Source organism: Balaenoptera ricei, chromosome 17 (assembly GCF_028023285.1).
Source record: "Balaenoptera ricei isolate mBalRic1 chromosome 17, mBalRic1.hap2, whole genome shotgun sequence".
Classification (NCBI taxonomy): Eukaryota; Metazoa; Chordata; class Mammalia; order Artiodactyla; family Balaenopteridae; genus Balaenoptera; species Balaenoptera ricei.
The window spans coordinates 3,141,707-3,166,626 of record NC_082655.1 but is presented as its reverse complement, the minus strand read 5'-3'; the positions used below and the strand labels follow the sequence as shown (position 1 = coordinate 3,166,626).

General features: G+C 54.7%; 2 protein-coding genes across 5 annotated transcripts in view; both read right to left on the bottom strand.

Annotated features, from left to right (window-relative positions):
• Positions 1 to 24,920, bottom strand: part of AGO2 (argonaute RISC catalytic component 2) — a 107,047-nt gene that overhangs the window by 22,584 nt on the left and 59,543 nt on the right. For all 4 annotated transcript variants that reach the window (XM_059901776.1, XM_059901775.1, XM_059901774.1 and 1 more), the window contains 10 exons: positions 19,872 to 19,992; positions 12,078 to 12,259; positions 10,320 to 10,456; positions 9,707 to 9,841; positions 8,874 to 8,961; positions 7,462 to 7,609; positions 6,519 to 6,638; positions 6,233 to 6,355; positions 2,792 to 2,925; positions 1,148 to 1,332 (listed from right to left, as the gene is read on the bottom strand). In XM_059901776.1, coding sequence (XP_059757759.1) covers positions 1,148 to 1,332; positions 2,792 to 2,925; positions 6,233 to 6,355; positions 6,519 to 6,638; positions 7,462 to 7,609; positions 8,874 to 8,961; positions 9,707 to 9,841; positions 10,320 to 10,456; positions 12,078 to 12,259; positions 19,872 to 19,992 — 1,373 coding nt within the window. The remainder of the gene's footprint in view (positions 1 to 1,147; positions 1,333 to 2,791; positions 2,926 to 6,232; positions 6,356 to 6,518; positions 6,639 to 7,461; positions 7,610 to 8,873; positions 8,962 to 9,706; positions 9,842 to 10,319; positions 10,457 to 12,077; positions 12,260 to 19,871; positions 19,993 to 24,920) is intronic.
• Positions 1 to 24,920, bottom strand: part of TRAPPC9 (trafficking protein particle complex subunit 9) — a 670,396-nt gene that overhangs the window by 586,029 nt on the left and 59,447 nt on the right. The gene's annotated exons all lie outside the window — the stretch shown is intronic.

The following is a 24,920-nucleotide window of genomic DNA, read 5'->3' as shown; positions in this document are numbered from 1 at the left end:
CGGGTTCCAGCTCTGCTCCGCGCCGCCCAGGCCCGCGCTCGCTGCGAGGCGTCCCCCCCCCCCCCCCGCCCCCGCTCGCCCAGGGAGGCCGGGCGGCTCAGACAGCCCAGTCCCCGTCAGGAGCGTTTCCACGACTCATGCAGGCCTGCAGGGCGGTGCGGGCAGAGCCAGGCTGGAACCCGCGGCTTGCATCCCGAAGGCCCCCCTCCCTCACAGTGCTCAGGACGGCAAGCAAGCCAACGCTCGAGCCGTTAAAATATCAACACGGGCGTTCTCAAAGCCTCGGCGCGTGCAAATCCCACATCCAAGGCCTCTCTGGGCCCACACCCCCTCTACTCCTGGCTCCCTTCATCAAGCGACTGGTCAGCCGCTCCCTGGGCGGGCCTGGGAGAAGATGCGTAGGATGGGAACTCCGGGGGCTTTCTCGTTCCTCCTTTCCCTGGACGTGGAGCAAGCGCTCTGTCACCGCCCAGACGGGGGATCCCGTCGGCGACACCGACACGCCTCTCTGCTCCCTTTGCCCTGGGGCACCCACACGCCTCCCGCACTGGGGCCTCTGGTTCCCAGGGGGCTTCCGGCAGACGCACCCGGCACCCACCTCCCCATGCCGCCGCCACCTATCTACACCACCGGCGCCCCAGAGCTTCCCGAACCAGGGCCTGGGACTCCATCACGGGGGCCTGGTAACTTTCAGCCGAGGGAAAGTGCAACTGCCCTTCTGGCAGAAAGGACTCTGATCAACTTCCAGAGGATTCTGAGGCGGGCACAGCTCACAAGTGCAGAAGCGAGTCCCAGGCAGGAGCTGAGGACGGCGCCCCGAGTGGACGACTCGTGTGCGTCGCCTGACTGCTCCTCCATCCGGCCGACGTCTGCGGCGGGCGGCGGGCAAGGTAACCGCACACGTGTCGAGTCCTGTGCCACCGCAGGAGGCTGGCCTCCGGGAACCGCGGCCCCAGACGAGACCACCAAGGGCGGCCCTGGGCACGTGCGCGGCCGCAATCAGAAACCACCTGGTCTTTCCTAGCTCCCGAGTGAGCCAGAGACAGGCAGCTCCTCGGTGCGGCAGAGGCACAAAGGGCCGAGGCTGCCCTGCACACCCACGGTGCCACCGACAGCGGCCAGAGGCCGCGTGCGCGCCGAGGCCTACCATAGACGGGGGTTTTTCCAGGCAGGATGACCACCACCAGCTGCAGGCCGGCGTACGTGTTCTTCAGATGCCGGAACATGGGCTCCACGCTATCTGCCCCCTGGGCGTATTTACAGAAGCACGGCTGGCCCTGGATCGGCATTCCCGCGTCTCTCGAGATCTTCCTGAGCTGCTCCGTGAAGGACCTGAAGGAGGAGGTTCATCACGTGAAGCACCGAGAGCGCCAGTGATTCAGAGCAACCGGAGGCCCCGAGGAAAGGGCACAGTTTTAACAGGTCCAGACCCCAAACCATTTTCACTGAGATCCAAATCCGAGCTGACGCCCTGGACAAGGCCACTTCAACACGGTAACAAACAAAGGCGGCCATTCGTGCTAACCACGCAGGTTACTGAAAAGTCACGATGAAACAGGAGACTTCAAATCGTGGCCACGCTGCCCCCTCACCAGCTGTGACACTCGCAGGGCAGTGACAAGTGCTGTCCTTTGAAAGCCGTGCGTGAGCAGCTGCCGCCCACTTGCCTGTGGATGCCGAGCGTGGTCAGGGTGAGGAAAACTGTGAGCTGACTGTCCCCTTGGATTTCCCCCCAGTTATTCCTGTGTGCACAACTTGGACTTGGATGACACAATCACGGGGGAAAACAAAACAGCCCACAGTTAGAGTAGCACCAACAGCTGCGGCCGACAGGCCCTGTGAAATCACAGGCGGGGCTGCGGAGACGGATCCACGGCTTCTATTTTAAGCCCAGGAATAAAAGCGTCACCGCCTTTTACAGTAAAGTGAGGACACGCGACCCGCTCCGGCCAGTTAGCGCCCGACCCCCAGTACGTTAGTCAGCGCAGCTGAAGAGACACACGAGTGCGGATCTGCACCTACGCCCACACGTGCACGTACCCTGGGGCCATCCGGCTCCAGGAAAAGTGAAGTGGGGGCCACGGACAGAACACGAGAGGGGAGGCACCCCGAGGTCGGACTCTAGCCCACTCTGTCCCCCGACACCCCGCGCTCCCAGCGGAGAAGCCAGCTCGTGCCGCTGGTGGCGTGGAGGAGAGGCCCCGCCCCTCTCCAGAACCCTGAGAGCCACAGCCCTCCGGAGCCGCTCTCTGCTGCAACGCCCACCTGCTACCTTCCCCCGCTGTGTAGGCCCCCTCCTGCTCCCACCCGAGAGAGGCAGGAGACAAAAGCCTTCCTTTCCCTGTTGGGTCTGTTTGGCACAAAAGCATGAGCAACCAAGCTGCATGTTTATGGAGCTGCTTTCAAAGGGTCTGACACTGGGCCAGGCTGGGCTGATACAGAAATATGAACCTAAAGTGTTTTTTAAAAATAATTTTAGTTCACTGAACACAGGCTTCTCCTTTGCCTCTGCTTTGTACACTTATTCGTCATTTGCTGTTTTGTTTCTCACGTAACCTGCTCCACCTCTCCACACTCGCTCCAACAGCGAGTCTGAGAAGCAAAGCAGCACCGGGGCCCCCACTCCCCGGCCCGGCCGCCCCAGGCAGTGCCCTTCGACGGGGAAAGGCTGCCACCCCCCGCCCTCCAAACGGAGCCCACGCCCCGCCCAGCCTGGCGGCGCGGCCCTCCCCGCGGTCCCTCTGCCCCTGCCCGTCCAAGGCCAGGTGCTTCCGCTCCCGGGCGGCCTTACTTGAGGTGGACCTCCGTGCACTGGCGCTGGGGGGCGAAGCACGCGATGGCCCACACCTTGATCTCAATGCCCGTGTGGAACTGCTTGTTCCTCATGTCCCAAACGCCCTGGACAGGGGTGGCAATCGCTTTATTCTGCAAACGGCGAGAAGTTCAGAGTGAGAAGAAAATGGAAAACATATTCCTCTGACCTTGGATTTTGTCACTGTCCCTACTGCTGTTGGTCCCCTGACCAGACGGCAGCTCCTGAGGCTGAGAATGGAACCTTTGTGTAGACCCCCCATCTCTGAGCTGCCTGGCACCGCAGGGGTCCCGCAGGTGTGTGCAGGATGGATGCATGGATGGATGGATGGAGGAAGGACAGACGGATGGATGGAGGGGGGAGAGGCGGAGGGAGGATGGAGGGGTGAAGAAGTAGATTGTGGGGAGCAGGGGGGGCCCGGAGCTCCATTCGCTCTCACGGGGAGCCTGGAGGAAAACAAGTGCCTCACGACGCTACAGGAAGGCTTCCTGTCTTCTAAACACGCTTCCGTTAATTCTACCTCATCCGGTATCAGTGGGGCAGCCAGGGAAGGGACGGGGAGGGGAGCAAGGTGTTTCTTACCAGCGCTGTGCCTGGGAGCAGACAGGCCAGCTAGGACCGAGCCTACTGCTGCCCCCGCCCCACACACCACTGCCCGCAGTTGCTTAAGCTGTTCCCATTTGGGAAGAAAAAAACAGCAGATAATGCATCCACTTAATTTTGTCATCTCTCAACCAGAAAGGACCAGGTCTCAACACTGTCACCGAAGGAATCTCTGAACTGCCTTCAAGTGATTCTGGAGCACAAGGGATGGTCAGCAAGGGACACTGTGACTGGAGCTGTGTTGGCTGGACCTTTGTGTGCCCTGCAGAGAAAGCTCTTGAGTCCCACAGACTGGGCCTGAGTCAGAGAGAAGTCTTTGGCACTGGCCTCCATTTTTAGTTAGGGCCATGTGGAGGGGGCAGAGCTGTAATCCCAGGCCTGTGGGCAGCAGGCCCTGAAGGACAGGGCTGTGCCTGAGTTGCTGTCATTTACTCTGCAAAAGTGTTTTTTAATGAAAAACACGTTTTTCCTACTAAAATAAGCATATTGTAAAAATCAAACATTACAGAAATGAATGTTTTTGTTTTCCTATATTTTCTAAACTACTACCCAGCTCCTGCCAACCTCCTTCTATAAGACAGAGCCACCACCAAGTGTGGTGTTCCAGACTCAGTAAGTAAACACACACACACACACGGAGTTCCCACGGCAATGCACTCTTACTGTCCGAGTGTTTCTCAGCCTCAGTCCCACCGTGGACACGTGGCTGGCTGACTGCTCTGTGGCAGTCCTGTGCCCTGGAGGGTGCCAGCAGCCGCTGCCCATCAGATTCCAGCCTCCAGACATTGCCGGATATCCCTGGGGGACATTTAATGTTTTGTCTAACAGGACAATGGGTAGGGCAGGTGATGAGAAGTGTTTGCTCCCATTACAATGTTTAAGACATCTGGAAAAATTCATTCATTTAGAAGCATTAAAAAGTTTGGATCCTTACAATTCTAACATTCTTGCAAGGTTAGATTACAAGAGCTGCTTTGTTTTCCAGATGACTCCTGTCTTTACTAAAAGGTGGAAAGACGCTGGATATGCAATGTTGGTTTCACTAGGTAAGTCTCACTACTTCGGGCATCTCCTCACTGACTTGTGAAGGGGAATCCCCCTCTCCCTCCTAGGGCCACAGAGAGGGTTAAGAAGGTGCTGTGTCTGCAGTGTCTGAGCTCCCAGGTGCACAAGTGGGCTGAGAAGCAGCCAGGAGGCCTTGCTCAGAAGGCATCCTGCAGAGAACGGGGAGCAGCCCCCATGCCCACTGGCTAGGGTGGGGGTCCCCCCCACAAAGGAATACCATGCAATAGTCAAAAACAACAAGCCAGAGGTCACACACATTCCAAGATCTCCATGGGATCGAAGAGAAAATATTAAGTAAAAAAAGGCAAGGCACAAACGTGTATTTAATATGCAGCTATAGAAGGGGTGAAAAAAATATGTGAATAATCCCTGGAGCAATTTTACAAGGAGAATTGCCTCCTGGGAAAGTAACCAGGATCTGGGGAGAAAGAGATTTTTTTCCCTATAATGCTTTGTATCTTTTGAACTTTGAAACACTTAAAAAAATAGAACTTATATTTTAAAATAAGAAAGGAAAAAGTTCTGCAAACAAAACTGAAGGGACTTCCCTGGTGGTGCCGTGGTTGAGAATCCGCCTGCCAATGCAGGGAACAGGGGTTCAAGCCCTGGTCCGGGAAGATCGCACATGCCGTGGAGCAGCTAAGCCCGTGCACCACGACTACTGAGCCTGCATTCTAGAGCCCGCGAGCCACAACTACTGAAGCCCGCGTGCTCTAGGGCCTGCATACCGCAACTACTGAGCCCGCATGCTGCAACTACTGAAGCCCGCGCGCCTAGAGCCCGTGCTCTGCAACAAGAGAAGCCACTGCAATGAGAAGCCCGCGCACCGCAGTGGAAGAGTAGCCTCCACTCGTCGCAACTAGAGAAAGCCCGTGCGCAGCAACAAAGAGCCAACGCAGCCAAAAAAACAAACAAACAAACAAAAAAAAACTAAAGCTTGCCACAGGCACTGAGGACTGGAGTCCCACTCCATCAGGTAAAAAGGTGTCAAGTCATGCAGAACGCAGCCTCCCACAGGTGCTCACTGACCCACAAAAGCCATGACCTTTGTTTTCTCTCTCTCTCTCTCACTCTTTTTTTTTGGCTGTGCCCCGCGGCTTGTAGGACCTTAGTTCCCTGACCAGGGATTGAACCCAGGCCCTGGCAGCAAAAGCGCCGAGTCCTAACCACTGGACGGCCAGGGGATTCCCAAAGCTGTGACCTTGGAAGCTGAGCCCCACCTGCGCTGCGGCTAAGGGGGCGGTGCCAGGAGGAAAGGAGAGAAGAACTTCTTGTGAGCTCTAAGGGGCTCAAGGGTCAGGACCGTACTGACCAGAACCAGAGGTCAAATGGGCAAAAACAAACAAACAGAACTGTGCCCGTGACTAAACTGATGTACTTGCTCCCACATACCTCCAAAACAAAAGTTAGAAAGCAGAAAAGCGGCATGAACTTCTGGAGAATAACTCGTCACTGGCAGAGTATCTATCATACAAAGAATGATGCTTTTAAAATTTTGATGAGATAATAAAGTTTACCTTTTGAAAAGAAAAGGGGTGATTCAGAAAACTTTAAAAGGGTTAAGGAAACCAGTCCTTCATGAAGGCCCATAGCTGTTACAGGTTCACACTGGGGCAGGAAGAATTCTTTACCTTGACCATGGTCTACACCTCTGAGGGTGTGTGTGTGGGGGTCAGGTGCTGCGCCCCACCATCGACGTTCAGACACATACTCCCAACACCCACAAAACGCCCCACCCAGCCGTCTACCTACCCGGCCCCCGTAGAGGATGGAAGGCGGCTGGAGGACCCGCCCGGTCACATCGGTCATCTCGTCTTTGACCATGATTCCAAACTCACGAACATACGGATCTGTGTTAAAACTGGCACTTCTCATCTTGAAAAGGGAAGAAAGAAAAGGCACAGAGTCAGGGGTGGACTCTGCTTCCTTCCAGAAGCCGAGTCTGTCCAAAGCATCATGGGGCCTGGCCCTGGGCACCCTGAGCTGGCGTCCCCAGGGTCTCCCCACCCGAGGACTGGTCTGAGGATGTGACGCTCACCAATTTGCTAATCTCTTCCTGCCGATCGGGGGCTGACCTGGCAGTCGCTCTGATCATGGTTGAGGTCTGATTGTCGGTCAGCTTTTTTATACATCTCTGTCCCGCCACTATGTTACAGACCTACGAAGAAACGCAAGAACCGAGTGTCAGCACCGGGCTGGGGAGCGGGCGCGGGTCTGAGGCCAAGCGCGGGAGCTGGAGCCCAGCTCTGCCCGTGACACGTCTATTCGTCACGAGAGAACCGTGAAGCGCCACGCAGACGCCAGCGTGGAGGCTGTTCCTGAGATCCGCCAGGAACCGCACGCGGGAGGAGGCCCTCTGGTCCGAGGCAGAAACCACCGGAGGAAACCCAGCACGACAGAAACGCGAGCCGCGAGCCGCGCCGCTGAAAGCAGCACAGCCTCTGAGGCCACCCAGCAGCGGGGCGGGGTTGGCCTGCGTCCTCACCGTGGGCTGTGCGGACCCCCCGTCCTCAGACACGGGGGTGTAACGCAGAGCTGCCGGTGATGGGAAGGAAGTCTGCCTTCTGCACACAGCACAGGAGAAGCCAAACCAAGGGCCAGGTGTTTCAGTAACTGGACAAATACCGAGAATTTAAAACACTAACAGAAAAGACTTAAAAACTTGTGTCCTTGTTTCAGCATTTGATCGTTTCCCAGGCGAGGATTTTTCAAACCAGAAGTGAATTTTAGACTTCCTGAGCACATTTTCCTGGGTGCCAGGGGCCTGCTGGGCACACACATATGGTCTCGACCTTCACACGAATCCTGTAAGTTACCAAACTCATCTTATTAATGCAGAAACTGAGGCTGGACCACATCTGTTAACCTGTCCCAGGTCCCACAGTGGCAGGAATAACACGGTTTGGGCCTGGGGTGCCAGCGGGGCCCCTGCCCCGGAAGTCCTCCTCCCAGCCCACAGAGATAGAGGGAGGGGGACTTGCCTCTAGGGGAAGGTAGGTGTGTTTCTGCTCCTGTCCGACTTGTAAACACGGGAGGTGAGGGTAGCGCAGGACCAGCTTGTGCCTGTCCTTGAAGTACTGGGCCACCGTGCACTCGACCGTCTGCCCGCTCTCCTGCTGCAGCGGGAACCTGGGCAAGAAAGAGGCGGCTCAGGCCCGGAGCGTCCCAGGCCCCCAGGGGACGGGTGGCCGAGACCTACGTGCCCGCTCACACAGGGGTGCTTTTGTGGGTCTGCTTTCTTAGGGCTGAAGAAGGTGGAGGGTGATTCAAAGCATCTCCCTGGGGGTCAAAACCAAATCATGCCCTCTGGCTTATCTGAACATTCCCAAGTCCCTAAACTTTCGTTTTATCTCTGGATTCGGGAAGTAAAAAACACCCGCACGCCTACAATATGCAATAACCACAAATGACACATACATCTAGAGTACATGGAAAGGACTCAGGACAAATGAAGACAAATCCAGAAAGAAAAGCCTGTGCACTTTCCAGCCGACCTCACACTGACTCTGAAAGTCGTTTACTGGCTGAGTGCTCCAAGTGTCCGCCCCAGAAAACCTGAAACCTTCCAGAACAGGACAGTGAAAGGGAGAAGCCGGGTCTGCTCAGGCCTCCGCAGCCACATGTGGTGGGCTGAGGCAGGAGAGGCCCACGTGCAGGGGCGGGAGCGCACAGTGGCATCCTGCACTCACGGGGGCAGCCCCCATGCAGGATGGGGCCGAGGGCGCTGGGCACAGGGGTAGGGGACCTCTGCCGACTCCTTTGCTCTGCCCGGTGGGAGGAGGTCATGGGGACAAGAACACAGGCTCACCTTGCCCCTCCTGCTGCACAGGACCCTGGGCGTCTTGGTATAACCAGTACCCAGAGACACACCAGGCACTTCCCACGGAGCGACCGCGAAATAAACTAACGAGTCCTCACTGGACCCAGGAGGCCTCAAGGTGGGGTGAGGGGGCCACACAACCTAAGACAGCACTGCATCCGTGCGGCCAGCACACTTACTACGCGGACCTGGACCCCAAACTGTCTGTGAAGTGACGGGAGCTCAAGGCAGAGGTCGCAGCGTCGGCCTGGGCCGGGCCACGCTTGTGGATCCAGGCAGCGCTAACTGATCCCCACTCCCTCCCTGGACACCACTCAGCACGGAGAACTGGAAAATGAACCAAAAAGACCTTCCCTCGCCTGTCATATTCAAGAAGGAAAACTGACGGCGAGCCCCGCCCCCTCCCGCCCATACAAGGGGAATTTCATTATTTTATTTCACGAGGTGAAGTGTGCTTTCGGAATTTTACAACTAGCATGAAAATCCTTTGCAGAAGTGATTGCTGCAGAGTTTGGACATCTGAGTGACAGTGAAGGTCAGAGCTGATAAGCGTTTGACAGGAAGGCCGTTTACGTTTGGTGGCTGGCGGGCCGCCGGGTCACGTTGCAGACGCGGTACTTCCTCTTCATCTGCCCACAGTGCGTTATCTCCACCTTTAGACCTGAGGACACACAGCAGCTGGGCTTCAGCATCAAGACTCGCCTGGGCCTGCAGCGCACGCCCCACTGTCAGCCCGCCAGCTTTCAGGGGAACCTCACCCACAGACCCACGGCGAGGACCTTCCGGGTGACCCTCGGGCTGGGCCATCTCACCCCCAGGGACGCCCCCTGCCCCAGGGATGCCCGGGCCAGAGGCAGGGTGTGTTCTCAAAGACGAGGGGCGACGTGGGCTCGGCTGAGAGCGGGCCGTCAGCCGTCTCGGCCTTCCGTGCTTCCTTTGGGGTTATTTTTAGCAACGAGCACTGCTGCCGGCCTTTGAACACCCCCAGGAAGGACAGGTGCAGAGGGGCCAAGCCTACAGGGCCTGCCAGCTCTCCGACGACGGGCAGAAGGACACAGCCAGGTCACTGAAACCTGGGCTGCGTTTTCTTGAGCGGAAACTCGGTTAAATGACAAGGAATCAACGTTCCGGAACGTCCTGAGAAACTGATTACACTAGTGCTGCAGCTGCCTGGCCCTCATAGCCGCGCCCGGACACTGCCGGGCCACCCCACGCAGAAAGTCATTTAGAAATCGGCCCCGCTCTGGGAAGCGGGTGTCCTTGTCCTGCGCTGATGTGTCTCTGAGGGCTGGCTCCTCCCGTTGCCCCCTGCCCCCTCCCCTCGGAAACACGAAGGAACAAGAACTTGGGAAACTCGGGGCCATCCAGGTCGCATCCCTCATCCACCGCGCCGGGCAGCTAGTTACCTTTGATTTCTTTGGTAAACTTGACCCTTTGGGAATCTGTCAGAGGTTTTTGTTGTTCTTCAATACTTTTAAAATCCAAAACTTCACACACAAACTCGATTACTGGCTGTGCCTTATAAAACGCTGTTGCCGAGACTACAGGCGGGAAAAGAAGAGACAAAAGCCGAGACGTGACCTGGCCTGCCTGGCGAGGCCACTCCCATGGCCGCCCCGGCTCCCCCAGCTCCCCCGGCTCACGGACTCCGAGGGGCAGCGGGAGGGGTTGGCAGAGGCTAAAGTCACCCTCTGAGGAAAACGCTGCGGTTTAAAAACAAAACCCATCAGCCGATGACAACCGCAAGCCCGGGTTTTCTGGCACTTTCTGACCACCTTCTGGTCTCGGGCTCCCTGAAGCTTACTGTTCCCACGCGGGGTCCAACACAAAGGGGCAGCCGGGAACCCCCCCTCGGCCCCTGAGCCACAGGCTGTGTCTGTGGAGGGGGCCCCGCGAAGGCTCTGACGGTCAAGCGTGAGCGTCACTACCCTCCGTGCACGAGCAGTGCGGCGGGCCGGGCGCGTGCGGAGGGGCCTCGCAGCCCCTCACCCCCCCGACGGCGGCCGGGGCTCCGCTTACCGTCGATATTCAGCATCATCTTCCAAAGAGAAGGCCGGACGGACTGATGGAAGCCAAACCACACCTCTCGGCCCCCGCCCAGCGGGTTGGAGCAGCCCTCGGACGCCGTGAAGAAGGAGCGGCCCACGGGGGTGTACCTGGAACGGGAGCCTTGTCTAGGGAGGCCGGCGGGCACACGCCCCGCAGACGCTCAAGCCGCCCGCCTGTGTCCACGGCCAACGCGCAGGGGGCACGCAGGAGAACTTCCTCCCGCGAGCCGAGGACACAGGGGTCTGGTCGCACCTCGTGCTCCCCACGCGATCCTCCCACCGCGATGCCTTGCCCGCAGCCCTCGGGTCTGCACACAGCACTTCACCTCCTTCTAGGATGGGACGGGCAGGGGTGCAGGTGCGGGCGACCACAGTCAGCCAGCCGGGCCGGTCCCGCCCGGGCCTCGGGGCGTCTGGCACGGAGGGCCAAGGACCTCGCGGAGACCAAGCACCCAGGCCCCGTTCCCTTTCCACCCGGCTCCTCTACAGGGGGGAGAGGGGGGTGCAGAGCTCGGACCCCGTCTCGGGGGGCAGCGAGGTCCACGTGAGGGAGCACCTACGCCCTCCCGGGGGGGTGACTGACGGTGCTCAGAGACGGAGGCCACCGCGCTCTCCAGGGCAGCGGCCGCGGCATCACCGAGGCTCCCCGAGGGAAGACCCTGTCGCCTACAGGCCGAGCCACCAACCAGGACACGCACACTCTTTGCTTCCCCCAGCCTCTTTCTCTATTTCCCCCAAACGAAAGAATTTCCTCCTGATTATAAAAGTAACATGGTGATTAATGCAAAGGAATTCAGAAAAAAAAAAATCACAGTAATTCCTGCCACTCTTTTAAAGAATGGATTCGACATTTTGGCAACAATCCTTAAGAGCTGGGGTTTTTTGCACCCACCTGCCTTCCTCACATCAACAGTTCCAAGCAGTGACAGACTACATGCAGGGGCCGGGGACCCTGCCAGGAGTGACAGCCTGCCCTGTGTTTCGAGAACACCAGGGTCCCCTTTAAATCTAACATGGCCCTTCAAGGAGACTCCTCTTACACTTACACCCTCCCCTCAAACCTTAGAGTTCTGGTCGGTATTGGGAGAGTTCAGTACGGAGGTTCGTTTCAGTTTTAGGTTCTCCTCCTTTCACTTAATCGTTCAAAGAGTTCCTGAGGCCCTACTGTGCACGACACCCGGGGAAGGAAGAGGCGTCCCACGCTGGAAACCCGAGCGGTGGGTGAGGCTCGCACACGGCTGTCACGTGGGGAGCCGGTGTGGCCCTGCGCCTCCATCCGGTCAATCACGAGCCATCAAAGTGTCCTCCTACCCTCTGCCTCAACAAGTTCAAGTGTGGTGGTTAGTGGAAAGTAATCCCACCGAATAAAGCCCAAGTGTGTGGGTGTGCGTGCTTCCCGCAGTCCTGAAAGGCTCCTGCTCGTGGCGGAAGCCAGGCAAGCACAGAACCTGGAACGTGACTCCTGAGTGCGAGGGCGACTGAGAAACGGGACCAAGCTCGCACGTTGGGTGGAGTGAGCGGTGCACCGCGAGACAGGCAGGCAACCTTTGTGTGCTTGGCGGAGAACCCCAGCGATTTCTTTTTACATTACAGCTTTTCCCGAGCTGGCGTCGCCACTGCTTTCATCACAGAAACCCCTATGGCCGTCCCCGCCCTGTCCCCGAGAACCAGCGCCTCCTCAGACAGAGGCCTCAGGCTTCCCGGTTCCCACCTCGTGGACGGTCCTCACCTCATGGACGGCAAATGCCTCATAACCACGTCCAGGGCCTGGATCGTCTCGAAGGGGACGCTGGGCAGCCGCCCCGAAAGTGCATCGTGTAACGCCTGTAAGCTCACGCAGGACACCCACTTGATGGACACCTTGAAGATGCGGTCCTTCCCTTCTCCTGGCAACGTGACCTCCAGCTCCACCTGGGAGGGGATCCAGAGCACAGTTACTCACGCTTCCCTCTTAAGAAGCTACAGGGAGGTCAAGGGTGGTGGGTCAGCTTCCAGAACCCCCAGGCTAGGGAACTTCAGCCAGTCCTTCATCCAAGCACGGGGTGGGGGGGGCGCACTCAGCCCCTCCTCCAGCAGCCAGTGACTGAAGCACAACGGGAGTCCTTCCCACCACGGAGGTCTAGTGCTTCCCGAGCCCGATCCTGCACACGGTGGCAGCCGGGAGAGGCGAGGGGCCAAGAAGGCGTCCTGAGGCCGCACAGCAGCTGATCAGCTGGGGCCTGGGTCGGCCTCTCTGAGGAGGGCACCCCAGGAAGAGGAAAGCAGGGCGCAGGCACGAGCCTAGGCTGCTCCTGGGACAGAGGAAGGGGGCGTGGGCAGCTCACTGGGGGTCCTGGGGAGTTACTCTTTCTCCAGTGGGACTGAGAAAACTGCAGTGGCTCTGGGGGTTCCTGTTTTCTGGGTCCCTTAAGAGTCCAGGAGCTAGTTTTGCAGTGAATAAATCATGAACAAAAGCCTTCTCAGAACAGACATGAGGTAAAACAGAGCAAAACGCTAACAACAGCCTAGATGGCTGTGCATCCTCCAATGCCTTCGACGTTTCTGTCTGATTAAACTTGTCCACAATGAAACGTGGGCAGATCGCAGGCACTGAATGACGCATGTGGGCAGTGGGGACAAGCCAGGCTCTTCCCCAGGCAAACAAGCCCTGATGCTGTTCCAAGGGCTGTCTATGCCCATCTGTGCAACAGGAAAGCGCTGCGGTACCAGCATCGCCAGGTTCAAGATGGCAGAGAAAGTAGCTTCAACTACCACAAGACCAATCAGAATTTCCTGGGAAGAAATTTAAATTCTCAGAATATTTACACAATAGCACTCAATGTTTACAACAGCCCTTTCCAACAGAACTTCCTGTGATAATGGAAACAGTCTTTTCTTGAGCTGACCAGGACAGAAGCCACTGGCCACTTGTGGCCACTGAGCACTTGAAATGTGGCTGGTGAGACTGCGGAACTAAAGTTTTAGCTTCATTAACTTCTAGTAGATTTGAGTGCACATAGCCGCGTGCAGCTAGTGGCGGGTGTTCAGGACAATGGTCCAAGGTGCGCCCTCTGGAGCCAACGCTTGACGAACAGCAAATCCACTTCTCTCCCCGCCTCCCAGTAGGTCCTTCGCCCCTCACCACGCCCACCCATCCTGCTCCACGTGACGCCCAGACCCACCTTTACCCAGTCCCTTCACTCCACCACTGAAACATTATTATTTGGTGACTGACTAATGCATCCTGAGCGTCACACACACAGACCCCACTCAGTTGACGACTGAAGCAAGTCTGATATTTGCTGATAATACTTCCCCATGTTTATGGAACATCTATTGGTAGGGCACAGACTATATACTTTATCCTTAAACACGCAAACATCCCAGCAAGGGAGACTTGTTCACCATGCTTTATACAAAAAACACAGACCCTCAGACTTACAGTCCAGCCCGAGGCCGCACAACCGTGAAAGGGCAGACGTGGGACTGGGAGCCAGCGGGGCTGCTGTCAAAGGCCCTTCCACTCACCACGTGATGACCGGGGTGGGGGGAGGGGGGCTGAGAGGTCCTGGCACCAGCCCCGCTCATTCATTCACGCCCTCCTTCCCCCGTCTCACCCGGCAGCCTGTGCTCGGCTCCTCTGCTCACTCTCCACTCTCAGGGGCTCCCTCCCTCACGCACTTGTTACGCCCCATTCAGACATCACCGGGGCAGCAACTAGACTGCACACTGAAGCCCCCTGCACACCTGTGTCCGAGGCGTGCTCCAGCACAGGCCCACACACCAAGCCTGACGGCCCCAAAACGGAAACGGCCCGAGGTCCATCGAAGGGAGAACAGAGCAGTGAAAAAGGAACACGTTCTTCACAACGGATGGATTTCAAGCATCTAATACTGAATAAAAGTGGCAAGCCACAGAGGGACACTGCAGTATGATTCATCTCGGGGCAAAACATATGTTAAGGATGCACACACAGCTGATAAAACCAGTCAAGAAAGGGTCCATTTAACCCAGGTCATCAGGATGGTGGCCATGGGGGAGGGCGCTGGGGGAGGGCTTGAGTGTGGACCAGCAGAGACCTGCTCGCACGTCAGCAGAGGGGGTAAGCACTTCCGCCTATACAGAAATGGTGCACCAAGGACACGGCCAACAGGTGGGTGGAAACGGCACGCTAGTTTCCATCTCCCACACAGACGTGTACAGCGGGCACTTCACGCCTACCGCACACGTCTCCACCCAGCAGCGCCTGGCGTATCTAAAGAACAATTCTGTGAACAGGAGCTAATTAGACGCTTGTCAATGTCATTCTTTAAAAATGCCTCTATAATCCAACTGAGTGGGATTCAGAGGGGCATATTTTCCTTTAGCAAAAGGTACTTCCATTTTTATTTTATTTATTTTTTTTAAAACACCCTTCCTTTACTTATTTATTTATTTCTGTAATTTATTTATTTTTGGCTGCGTTGGGTCTTCGTTGCCGTGCACAGGCTTTCTCTAGTTGCGGTGAGCAGGGGCTACTCTTCGTTGCGGTGCGCGGGCCTCTCATTGCGGTGGCTTCTCTTGTTGCGGAGCACGGGCTCTAGGCGCGCGGGCTCAGTAGTTGTGGCTTGCGGGCTCTAGAGCGCAGGCTCAGTAGTTGTGGCGCACGGGCTTAGCTGCTCTGCGGCACGTGGGATCTTCCCGGACCAGGGCTCGAACCCGTGTCCCCTGCATTGGCAGGTGGATTCTTAACCACTGCACCACCACGGAAGTCCTCTATTTTTAAATAGATTCTAGACCAGCCTCCTCCTGGCCCCCATAAAAAGGGAACAGAATAAGCTCCAGGCTCTACAACATTCTCTGTCAGTCACGTCTCAAGAGGCCAACTGGTACAGACATCTAATATCTTAGGGATGATGGAGATTTCAACAGAAATGTCACTCCAGGGGCAGGGTGGCACAGGGCTTCAGCTGTGACACGAGCCCAAGAGCAGTCCTCATGGCCGTCGGGGCTGCCGGCCACTGGACTCGCTCCGCACACCAAGACACTTCAACCTCTGAGCGTCCTGAAGCTCTTGGTCCCAACCACGCAGCATCCAAGGGCAGCGTACCGGCCCCCAGCTCTGTGACCTCTGTGGCCCCTTTGGGTCCCGCCTGTAATACGGGACAGGTGGGCGGCCCACGCGCCGCACAGATGCCTGTGCCAACCGAGGACGCCGGCAGCCCAGAAGCTGTGACACAGGAAGGCGACCACTGCCAGCTTTTGAATATGGACAGCGTTAGCAGGGGCGCCACCCAGGCTTGGAAAACGGTGAGGCAGATGTGAGAGTCAACGTGTCCAGGCAGACCACGGCCACACACTCAGTCCCTTCTGGCTGAACGTCACCAGGGCGACAGACTGGACCTGGGGCCGGAAGAGTCCCGCTTGGTGCCGCCGCCGTGCAGCTCGAAGCAGCGCCGACGAGAGCAGGGAAGGCGTGCGCCGCCCGGGAGCAGCAGCCATGGCGCCCAGCGGGCTTTGCTCGTCCAGATGTGGCTGCCATCCGTCCCTGAGGAAGGCGTGACAGCGCGGGCAGGGCCTCGGGGCTGCCAGGCTCCACGCAGGTCTTCTGTGACCGGCACAGCAACGGATCCCGTCAACGAGCAGCCCGTCCCCAGATGACCCGGGACAAAGCGCTGGGAGACGGCCGGGAGTTCAGTGACCGCGGCAGGAGAGCGACAGGTCCAGGGAGGGGCTGCGCTGCTGAGGAAGCCGCGCTTGCCGAGCGCCTCCACCCGCCGACGGGCCAGAGCACGCGGACAAATGCCGCAGGCCCGGGCCTCCCTGGTGGCGCAGCGGCTAGGAACCCGCCTGCCAATGCAGGGGACACGGGTTCGAGCCCCGGTCCGGGAAGATCCCACACGCCACGGAGCAACTAAGCCTGTGCACTACAACTACTCAGCCTGCGCTCTAGAGCCCGCGAGCCACAACTACTGAGCCCGCAGGTCACAACTACTGAAGCCCGCGTGCCTAGAGTCCGTGCTCCGCAACGAGAGAAGCCACCGCAATGAGAAGCCCGCGCACCACAACGAAGCGTAGCCCCCGCTCGCCGCAACTAGAGAAAGCCCGCGCGCAGCAACGAAGACCCAACGCAGCCAAAAATAAATAAATAAATAAAATTTATTTAAAAAAAAAAAAATGCCGCAGGTTCACTGGAGGGACCCTCAGTCCGAAGGCAGCAGGACTGCCTGAGGGGCAAACGAGGCCGAGCAGACCCTCCACCTGTGGGCTCGCCAAGGAGGGGGCCCCAAGGACGGCTCCCTGGCCCCCAGCGCCTCTGCCCTCCCCTCCTGCCCCTCCTCAGACCTCCGACCCTCCACGTGCAGAGGCCTCACCGCCCTGCTCGGACTCTGCAGCCCGTCACCCCAGGTCAGCAGTCGCCAGCGGGGCACAGGCAGCCCGGCTCGCGGTCCGGGGCCCGGCGCGGGGGGAGAAGGCGCGCCGGGGACTCGGAAGGCTGCAGTGGCCTGCACGCACGGTCTGCTGCCCACGCGAGCGCGCGCCTGGCCTCACGGGACGCCTCCTTCTCAGGAGGAGACGCTCACACCTTCCCTGAATAGACGCAGAGAGGCTGTAGGTCCAGGAAGCTGCAGACCCGATGGCGGAGGGCTGGAGCCAGCACCAAGGACAACAAATGACACACATTCCCATCTGCAACTCACGTCCCGTTCCTGCTGAGGAGGGTCCAGAAGTTAAGCCCCAGCCTGGAGCAGCCCTCACAGCCTCCGCAGTCTCCTGCGCGGGGAGGCGGGGGGCTGGCCTGGCGCACCGGGTCTTCCAGCCGTGGCAGGGCTGGGCTCAAGGGGTGTGTGTGTGTGTGTGTGTGCAGGGCTGGGCTCAAGGGGTGTGTGTGTGTGTGTGTGTGTGTGTGTGTGTGTGTGCAGGGCTGGGCTCAAGGGGTGTGTGTGTGTGTGTGTGTGTGTGTGTGCAGGGCTGGGCTCAAGGGATGTGTGTGTGTGTGTGTGTGTGTGTGTGTGTGTGTGCAGGGCTGGGCTCAAGGGATGTGTGTGTGTGTGTGTGTGTGTGTGCGCAGGGCTGGGCTCAAGGGGTGTGTGTGTGTGTGTGTGTGTGCAGGGCTGGGCTCAAGGGGTGTGTGTGTGTGTGTGTGTGTGTGTGTGTGTGCAGGGCTGGGCTCAAGGGATGTGTGTGTGTGTGTGTGTGTGTGTGTGCAGGGCTGGGCTCAAGGGGTGTGTGTGTGTGTGTGTGTGTGTGTGTGTGTGTGTGTGTGTGTGTGAGAGAGAGCAGGAGTAGATCTAAACAGCTGTCTTCCCTGAGTAAGGGCCCGGGGCCACATTCTGTGCACAGACCTGGGCCAGAGCCACCTGCGGCCCCCGGGCAGCCACTAGCAGACACAGGGTTACTGGGACATTAAAGGATTTCTTCTCTTACTACAAAAGTGCCCATGACACAAAGAAAAGTACCGTATAGAAAAGACAGCAAACATAAAATGAAAAAAAAAAAGGATGACACTTTGCTACAAGATGTGAACATATGGAAATAGAAAAGGTTAACATCTTACATTAGCTCTCAAACGGAAGAGATTAATTTCTGCATCTCACGAATATTTGACAGAACCTTAAAGATGAGTGGAAGGAGGGGTCTGGAATCTGGAGACCCACGCTAACCAAACGCTGTGGCCTTGGCTAGGTCCTCTCAGCTCACCTGAAAAAAGGATGAGGATGGGTGGGACTCAGTTTAAGAGACACTGATGCCCACTGCGTCTTGGCAATACGTACGAAGGGCTGCTGTGGGCATCAGGGCGTCCACACGGACATGGGTCAGGACGTCAGATGCGAACGCTTGGACCAGCAACAGCAGCTGTGAGCCTCTGCTAAGTGTGCGCCGTGTCCCAGGTGTCCTACGGGCGTCGCCAGGAGGGCGGCTTGGAGATGCAGACACCCCGGACCCTGAACCAGAGCCAGCGCTTCACAGAGGCCCCAGGGCTGCAGGAAGCACACTGAAGGCGGAGAAGCTTTTCTTGGGGTGTGTTCACCCATTCAGTTGTCACAAGGACCCTGGGAGGTAGTTTCTATACCATCTCCCCATTTTATAGGGGTGGCAGGTGAGGCAGCTTACCCAAGGTCCCACCACGAGTTAAGGGCGAAGCCAGGCCTCGGATCAGACTTATTATTACCCTAGAGCCCGTGTTAACGTCCACAACGATGTGTCTCAAATTTGAACACCATACACACACCATACATCCTCCCCACCCCTTCTGAAGGAAAAACACTCCTTAGCCCCTCCTAGTATCTAATTATAAATATGTACAGACAAAACTGTGAATAAACTCCTTATGCTTTTCTTTCTTACAGAACTTTAAACAAAAACAAATGTGCAAATTAAACACAAAACTTTGTAACTCATACATTTCAAATGCAGAGCCTGTTAATTAGTAAGGGGTGACTGCTCAGCTGACAGGCACCGGGTCCTGGGGCTCCTTCAAGTTCAAAATCCCCCGCAGCCAGGCAAGGGCTGGGCGGAGCGCCACTGTTATCTCCTGGAATCACCGCCAGGCCCTGCGGGGACAGAGCCCTTATCACCACCGGCCTGCCCTCGGCCCTAACTGCTCCTCCTATCTGAGCGTCACACTTCCCAGCCGCTGTGCTGCTGGGAGCTGAAACCACTGGCCCCACTGGCCATTCAGAACGGCGAGAGGAGCTTAGTGGTTTTAAGATCATCATTAAAATGCAAGAGCAAAAACACGTCTGTGGAGAACTTACAGGTCACAGGGCAGCAGTTTCAGACCCTCTAAGCTCTGAGCTGTTTTCCCTCTCGGGGACCCTGGGGGTAAGAAGCTAATTGTGTAGGTCATTCTTGAAGGGAATCAGCTTCTACAGTCTCGTTGGGATAACTGTTAAATTACTAGTTTGGGGTTTTTTTAAAGTACGGGTAAAAATGATTTCCAAGCCGTCTTCGGTCCTCCTCTCTTATAAACAATAACCATCATCCCAGAGCAGCCCATTGGTTGAAAGATATGCCAAGAAGTAACAGCTTCTGGGCAGAAATTTCACTGCTTTTTAAATAAAACCACGGTAAGGACAAAGACAACAAGGAAAGGCGACACTTTAAAACAACCACTACTCACTCCCAGGTTGATTAATTACCATGATCATCACTTCAGATGACTCACTGGGTACGGCTGAATGACTGCTGTGTTTCACCGCCTTTGTCCCACACACACTCACCTGTTCAAACATACTTCTCCATAGGTCTTTACAGCCCCGCCCTGTCATCCAGGCTCCTGTCTGGTGCTGGTTTGGGGCATGTGCATGCACGTGTGTGCTTTACATTTAAAAGTTTAGTGGTTTCAAGAAGTTCTCAACGTCTTTCTCTGCACTTAGACAACTAAACCCTCTGCCACTGAAAACCGCGGCACACGGAAGGCAGTTTCTGTGGATCTCACGATGAAGCACACGACCGATTAACGGCTCTTTCCTCCTGGGTGAAGCGATTCAGTGTGTGACAAGAGGACAACGGACTTGACTTCTCGCCCACTGCTCGATCCAACCCACCTCTGTGAGCTCACCTTATCCCTCCCAATTGGAAGGGGCATCGCCGTGTAGAGGTTCTTCCTTCCATCAAACACTGGCTTCCGGTCCCCAAAGATCTGTGCTTTAAAGTGCTGAACCATGTGCTCCACTATTTCCCTGAAACGAGACAGAATTCGAGCAAAACATCAATCAAATCAGCGAAATGGCACACGAGGACAACATTCTTCCGACACTGGTTTTTAAGCAGTTTTATAAGCCCCGTGGCTCCTTTTAATAACGTGCCTTTCAACTTCCTTCTGTAAGAAATCAAACTAGAACCTTCCATGGGCTTACGCTCCCTCATTTAGTGACTCAAGCATGGGAGAACCCCCTCCCCGCCCAGCACTGTGCACGCTGCATCCACGGAAGACTAGCTGCCACGTGTGACGTGCACACAGAGCGCCCCCCACCCCGCCGACACCGCGGGCTGGCTCGGCCGGGGCCTCGGGCTCCGGTGGTTCGCGGTACAGCTCGCCCTGGGTACTGCTGCCCTTTCAATCGGGGCTCCGGCACGAAGACCCCGAACGTGCAGTGGAGGTTTGCTACTGTAAGCGACGAAGATTCTGGGGCTGTCTGCTCCTCGGGCGTGAACGGGAGCGGCAGGAACCCGGCGAGCACGAAGCAGCTGTTCCGCTGTGGGGCTCCGAGGACCGAGCAGAGCCGTGGCCCTACCTCGCCCCGTTTTGCCCAGCTGTCCACGGCTCAGCAGAGAAACACACCGCGACGACCAGGGCCAGGGCCAGCTCAGCTCTCCTGCGGGCCCCGAGGCCCAGGGAAGCGCCAGGCCCACCAACCACCCTCTCTGCACTTCTCTGCTCCAAGGGAGCCCCACCTGGAACACCTCTGTCAGCATGTCACGTCAACTCACCCGACTCTGATAAAGTACAGATAGGAAAAGCTGTGATGCCTGACTGGTCCCCAAAGGTCCTCGTAAGGGAAACATGCAAAGGATTGATAGCAAACGAACTGTTAGAGGCTCAAAATCTCAGCCATTATCAGGAAACAGCAGCTCATGGGATGTGGTAAAGAGGGAGATGGATTCTGACAGCAGGGAAAGGGGAGGTGGGCAGAGGAGGGGGAGGCACATCTGAGCTCAGCCTTGTTGCCGTAAGGGTATTTCTCTGGGACACAGCCTTGGTCATCTTTCAGGACGCAAGAACCAGAAATTCATTCCATTCTTTTCCTTGAATGAGAAAAGCGGGCCTAAGAAGGGTTTGCTTATTCAAACTGGCTTTGCCCAGCTGACTTTCAACTGTGCTGGTTGCAGGAGGCGGGTCTCTGGGGATCCAGCTAAGCCTGCCCCAAACGCCCACTGCTTGGGGAGTCCCTGGGACAGACGGAGCCTCTGCTTTGCTGGCTTCACCAAGAAGGCACCAGGCCTCTGATACCAACCGGGAGATCACAGCCCTAGCAGGTATAAAGCCTCAAGGACAGCTAGTGCAGCTCTGACCTCCAACCCCGCCGCCCCTGACCAGTAGCCAGGGTGCAATCTCACCTGCTGCTTCACACACTACTCTGGGCCACCTTCCTCCACGCTGTCTCCAGACCACTCCTCCCCAAGCTTCAAAGACCCCATCTTCTTGGTCAAGACTTCACGGTCAACTCAAGGTCCAGATGGCTCCACTGGGGAGTCCCACCCACATTCAAAGAACAAATCAGCTAACTGAACTCAAATTTATCATAAACAGAATTAAGAGGGCACATGCCCCAGCTTATTTTATGAGGCTAGAAAAACTGTTATCTCAAAACACAACAAGGTGATCATGGGACAATCTCACTTATAAACACAGATGCAGAACAAAATAAGAGAAAGCCCCACCCTCCACTGCTCCTCTCTCCCGCAAGATTGGAGTAGATCAGCCAAACCAACGTGGTCCTTCCTAAAGGGACCAGTAAAGTACATTACAATGAGAAATGGACTTCCCCACAGTTAAGTGTGTAGGTAATAAGGGATAGGGGACAACTAGTTCCAAGTGGCATATACAACTCTTTTATTTGGGAGTTGGAAACACCATAAGAAACAAAACAACCAACTGATATACCATATTCATGGACAGGAATATTCAATTCTGCAAACAAATTCATTCCTTCAATCCCAATGAAAATCCAGAGGGGTTAATTTTTATCTGATGGGATTTAATAAACTAATTCTAAAATGTATTTGGAAATAACAAAGGATAAAGGCTGGTAAGCACACTCTTGAAAAGGTACCTGGTGGACATAAAAGCTACCATGACAGAGACAGCGTGGTGCTGGAGGAACAGACAAGCAGAACTCAGGAAAGAATCGAGGGCCCAGAAAAAGACCCACGGACATACAGACGTTCCATTTATGACAGAAGGAGGAGAAGAGAGAGGACAGAGAATACTTCTCAATACCTTGTGCTGAGGCAACTAGGTATCTAGTATTCAAAGCAATAAATGGAGACCACGCGACACAAAACGTTTATCTACACTAACACTTACTGCTCTCAGCTGAATTCAACTGTTGGCATGATGACTCCACTTACACACCAAACTATGGGTGGGAGTCACGTCTTACCTAGGAACATCCAGCACCTGGCAGTTTGGCACACCAGGGGCTCAGTAAATATTTGTTCAAACAAGGAGGCTGTTCAGTCATTACCTCTGGAGTCACCCTGATGGACTACGAAGCAATCCTGCTTGGGTGACTAATGGTACACAACCCTGACCACCACATGGACCAAGAGAAAGCATCCTCATTACCCACACGATGTCCCCATGCCTCGATGGCCCACTTGATCACCTTGTATCATCTTTTGCAAAACATAAGTAGGGATCATACTGCTTAACTTTTATGACCTGATAGCAACTAATTCTAAAATGTGAAGGTCCCTTCTCTCTATCAGCCCAGACTGACTCCCAGAGGCTGGCCAGTGCCTTCCTGTCCTTCTCTCTCTGTTTTAACTGTGGTAAAATACAGATAACATAAAATTTGTCATCAGTCATTTTTACATGTACAGTTCAGGGGCATCAAGTACATCCACACTGTTGCACAATCATTACCACCATCCATGCCCAGAACTACTTATTCCCCAAGAGAAGCTCCGTTCCCATTAAACAGTAACTCTCCCCACCCCCACACCCCTTTCCAGGCCCAAGGACTTTTTGGGACCAGATTCTCCCCAGCGATGCTGAGAGATGTCTGAGCAGAACCACCTGGGCACATGTCATTCCTCAAGTCCCTGTGTTTAGTTCTTTCTTCATATCAAGTTTGACCACTGGAAAGCAAAGTTCCTGTACTACATCAGTTTGGCTCCCTGGACAAACACCTTTATTGAACCTAATTCTCAAGCTATGATCCTGACCTCACTCAAAAGGCAACAGCCCCCAGATACAATCTGTACACATTCTAGAGACTCATTACGTGCTCAGTATCTTACAGAATGATCCACATATTAAAACGTAGAGTGAAGATGACAATGGCAAACGTGTTGGCACCTACTCTCTGCCAGGCTGCACATGGAACAACTCATTCAGTCCTCACAGTAACCTAGGAGCTCAACACCACCTCCATTTTACACACAAGGACACAGAGGCACAAGCCACACACTGGAGAGTGTCAGTGGCCAGATGTGAAACTGCCTCGTGGTTAACAGGACATGTCTGCTAATCCAGAGAGGCTGAAATGCTCCCTGGCAGCTTGTTTGCCTTGTTACCAAAATTCTGAGAAGTTTCCTCTTTTAAAAAAATGCATTCTTGTAATTTAAAAAACCCCAACAGACAAAAGTCCAAGACCAAATGACTTCACAGATGAATTCTACCAAACATTTAAAGAAAAGTTAAACCTATTCTTCTCAAACTATTCCAGAAAATTGAAGAGGAAGGAGTGCTTTCCGAACTCATCTGATGAGGCCAGCATCACCATGATAACAAAACCAAAGACATCACAAAAAAACAGAAAATTATAGGCTGATATCTGATAAACATAGATGCAAAAATCCTCAACAAAATGTAAGAAAATCAAATTCAGTAATACATTAGAAAGATCATACACCATAAAGTGGGATTTGTATCAGAGATGCACGCATGTTTCGATATCTGCAAATCAATCAATGTGATATACCATATTAATGAACTGAAGAATAAAAATCATCATTACCTCAATAAATGCAGAAAAAGCGTTTGATAAAATTCAGCATCTATTTATGATTAAAAACTCTCAACAAAGTGGGTATAGAGGAAACATACCTCAACATGACAAAGGCCATAATATGACAAACGGCCAACATCACACTCAATGGTGAACAGCTGAAAGCATTTCCTCTGAGAAGAGAAACAAGAAGACAAGGATGTCCACTCCTGCTACTTTGATACAACATAGTCTTATCTGATTGCCACAGCAATCAGATAAGAAAAAGAAATAAAAGGAATGCAAATTGGAAAGGAAGAAGTAAAACTGTCACTGTTTGCAGATGACATGACACTATATATAGAAAATCTTAATGACGCCACCAAAAACCTATTAGAACTAATACATGAATTAGGTAAAGGGGCAGGATACAAAATTAATATACAGAAATCTATTGCATTTCTATACACTAATAACGAACTATCACAAAGAGAAATTAAGGAAACAATCCCATCAAAAAGAGTAAAATACCTAGGAATAAATCTTACCAAGGAGGTAAAAGACCTGTACTCAGAAAACTATAAGACACTGATGAAAGAAACTGAAGACAACACAAACAGGTGGAAAGACACATTCATGGATTGGAAGAATTAATATTGTTAAAAGGACCATACTACCCAAGGCACTCTACAGATTCAGTGCAGTCCCTATTAAAAAACCAATGGCATTTTTCAGAGAACTAGAATAAATAACTCTAAAATTTATATGAAAATGCAAAAGACCCCAAACAGTCAAACAGTCAAAACAATCTTAAGAACAAAGCTGGAGGTATCATGCGCCCTGATTTCTAACTATACTACAAAGCTACAGTAATCAAAACAGTATGGTACTGGCACAAAAACAGACACACAGATCAGTGGAACAGAATACAGTCCAGAAATAAACCCAACTTA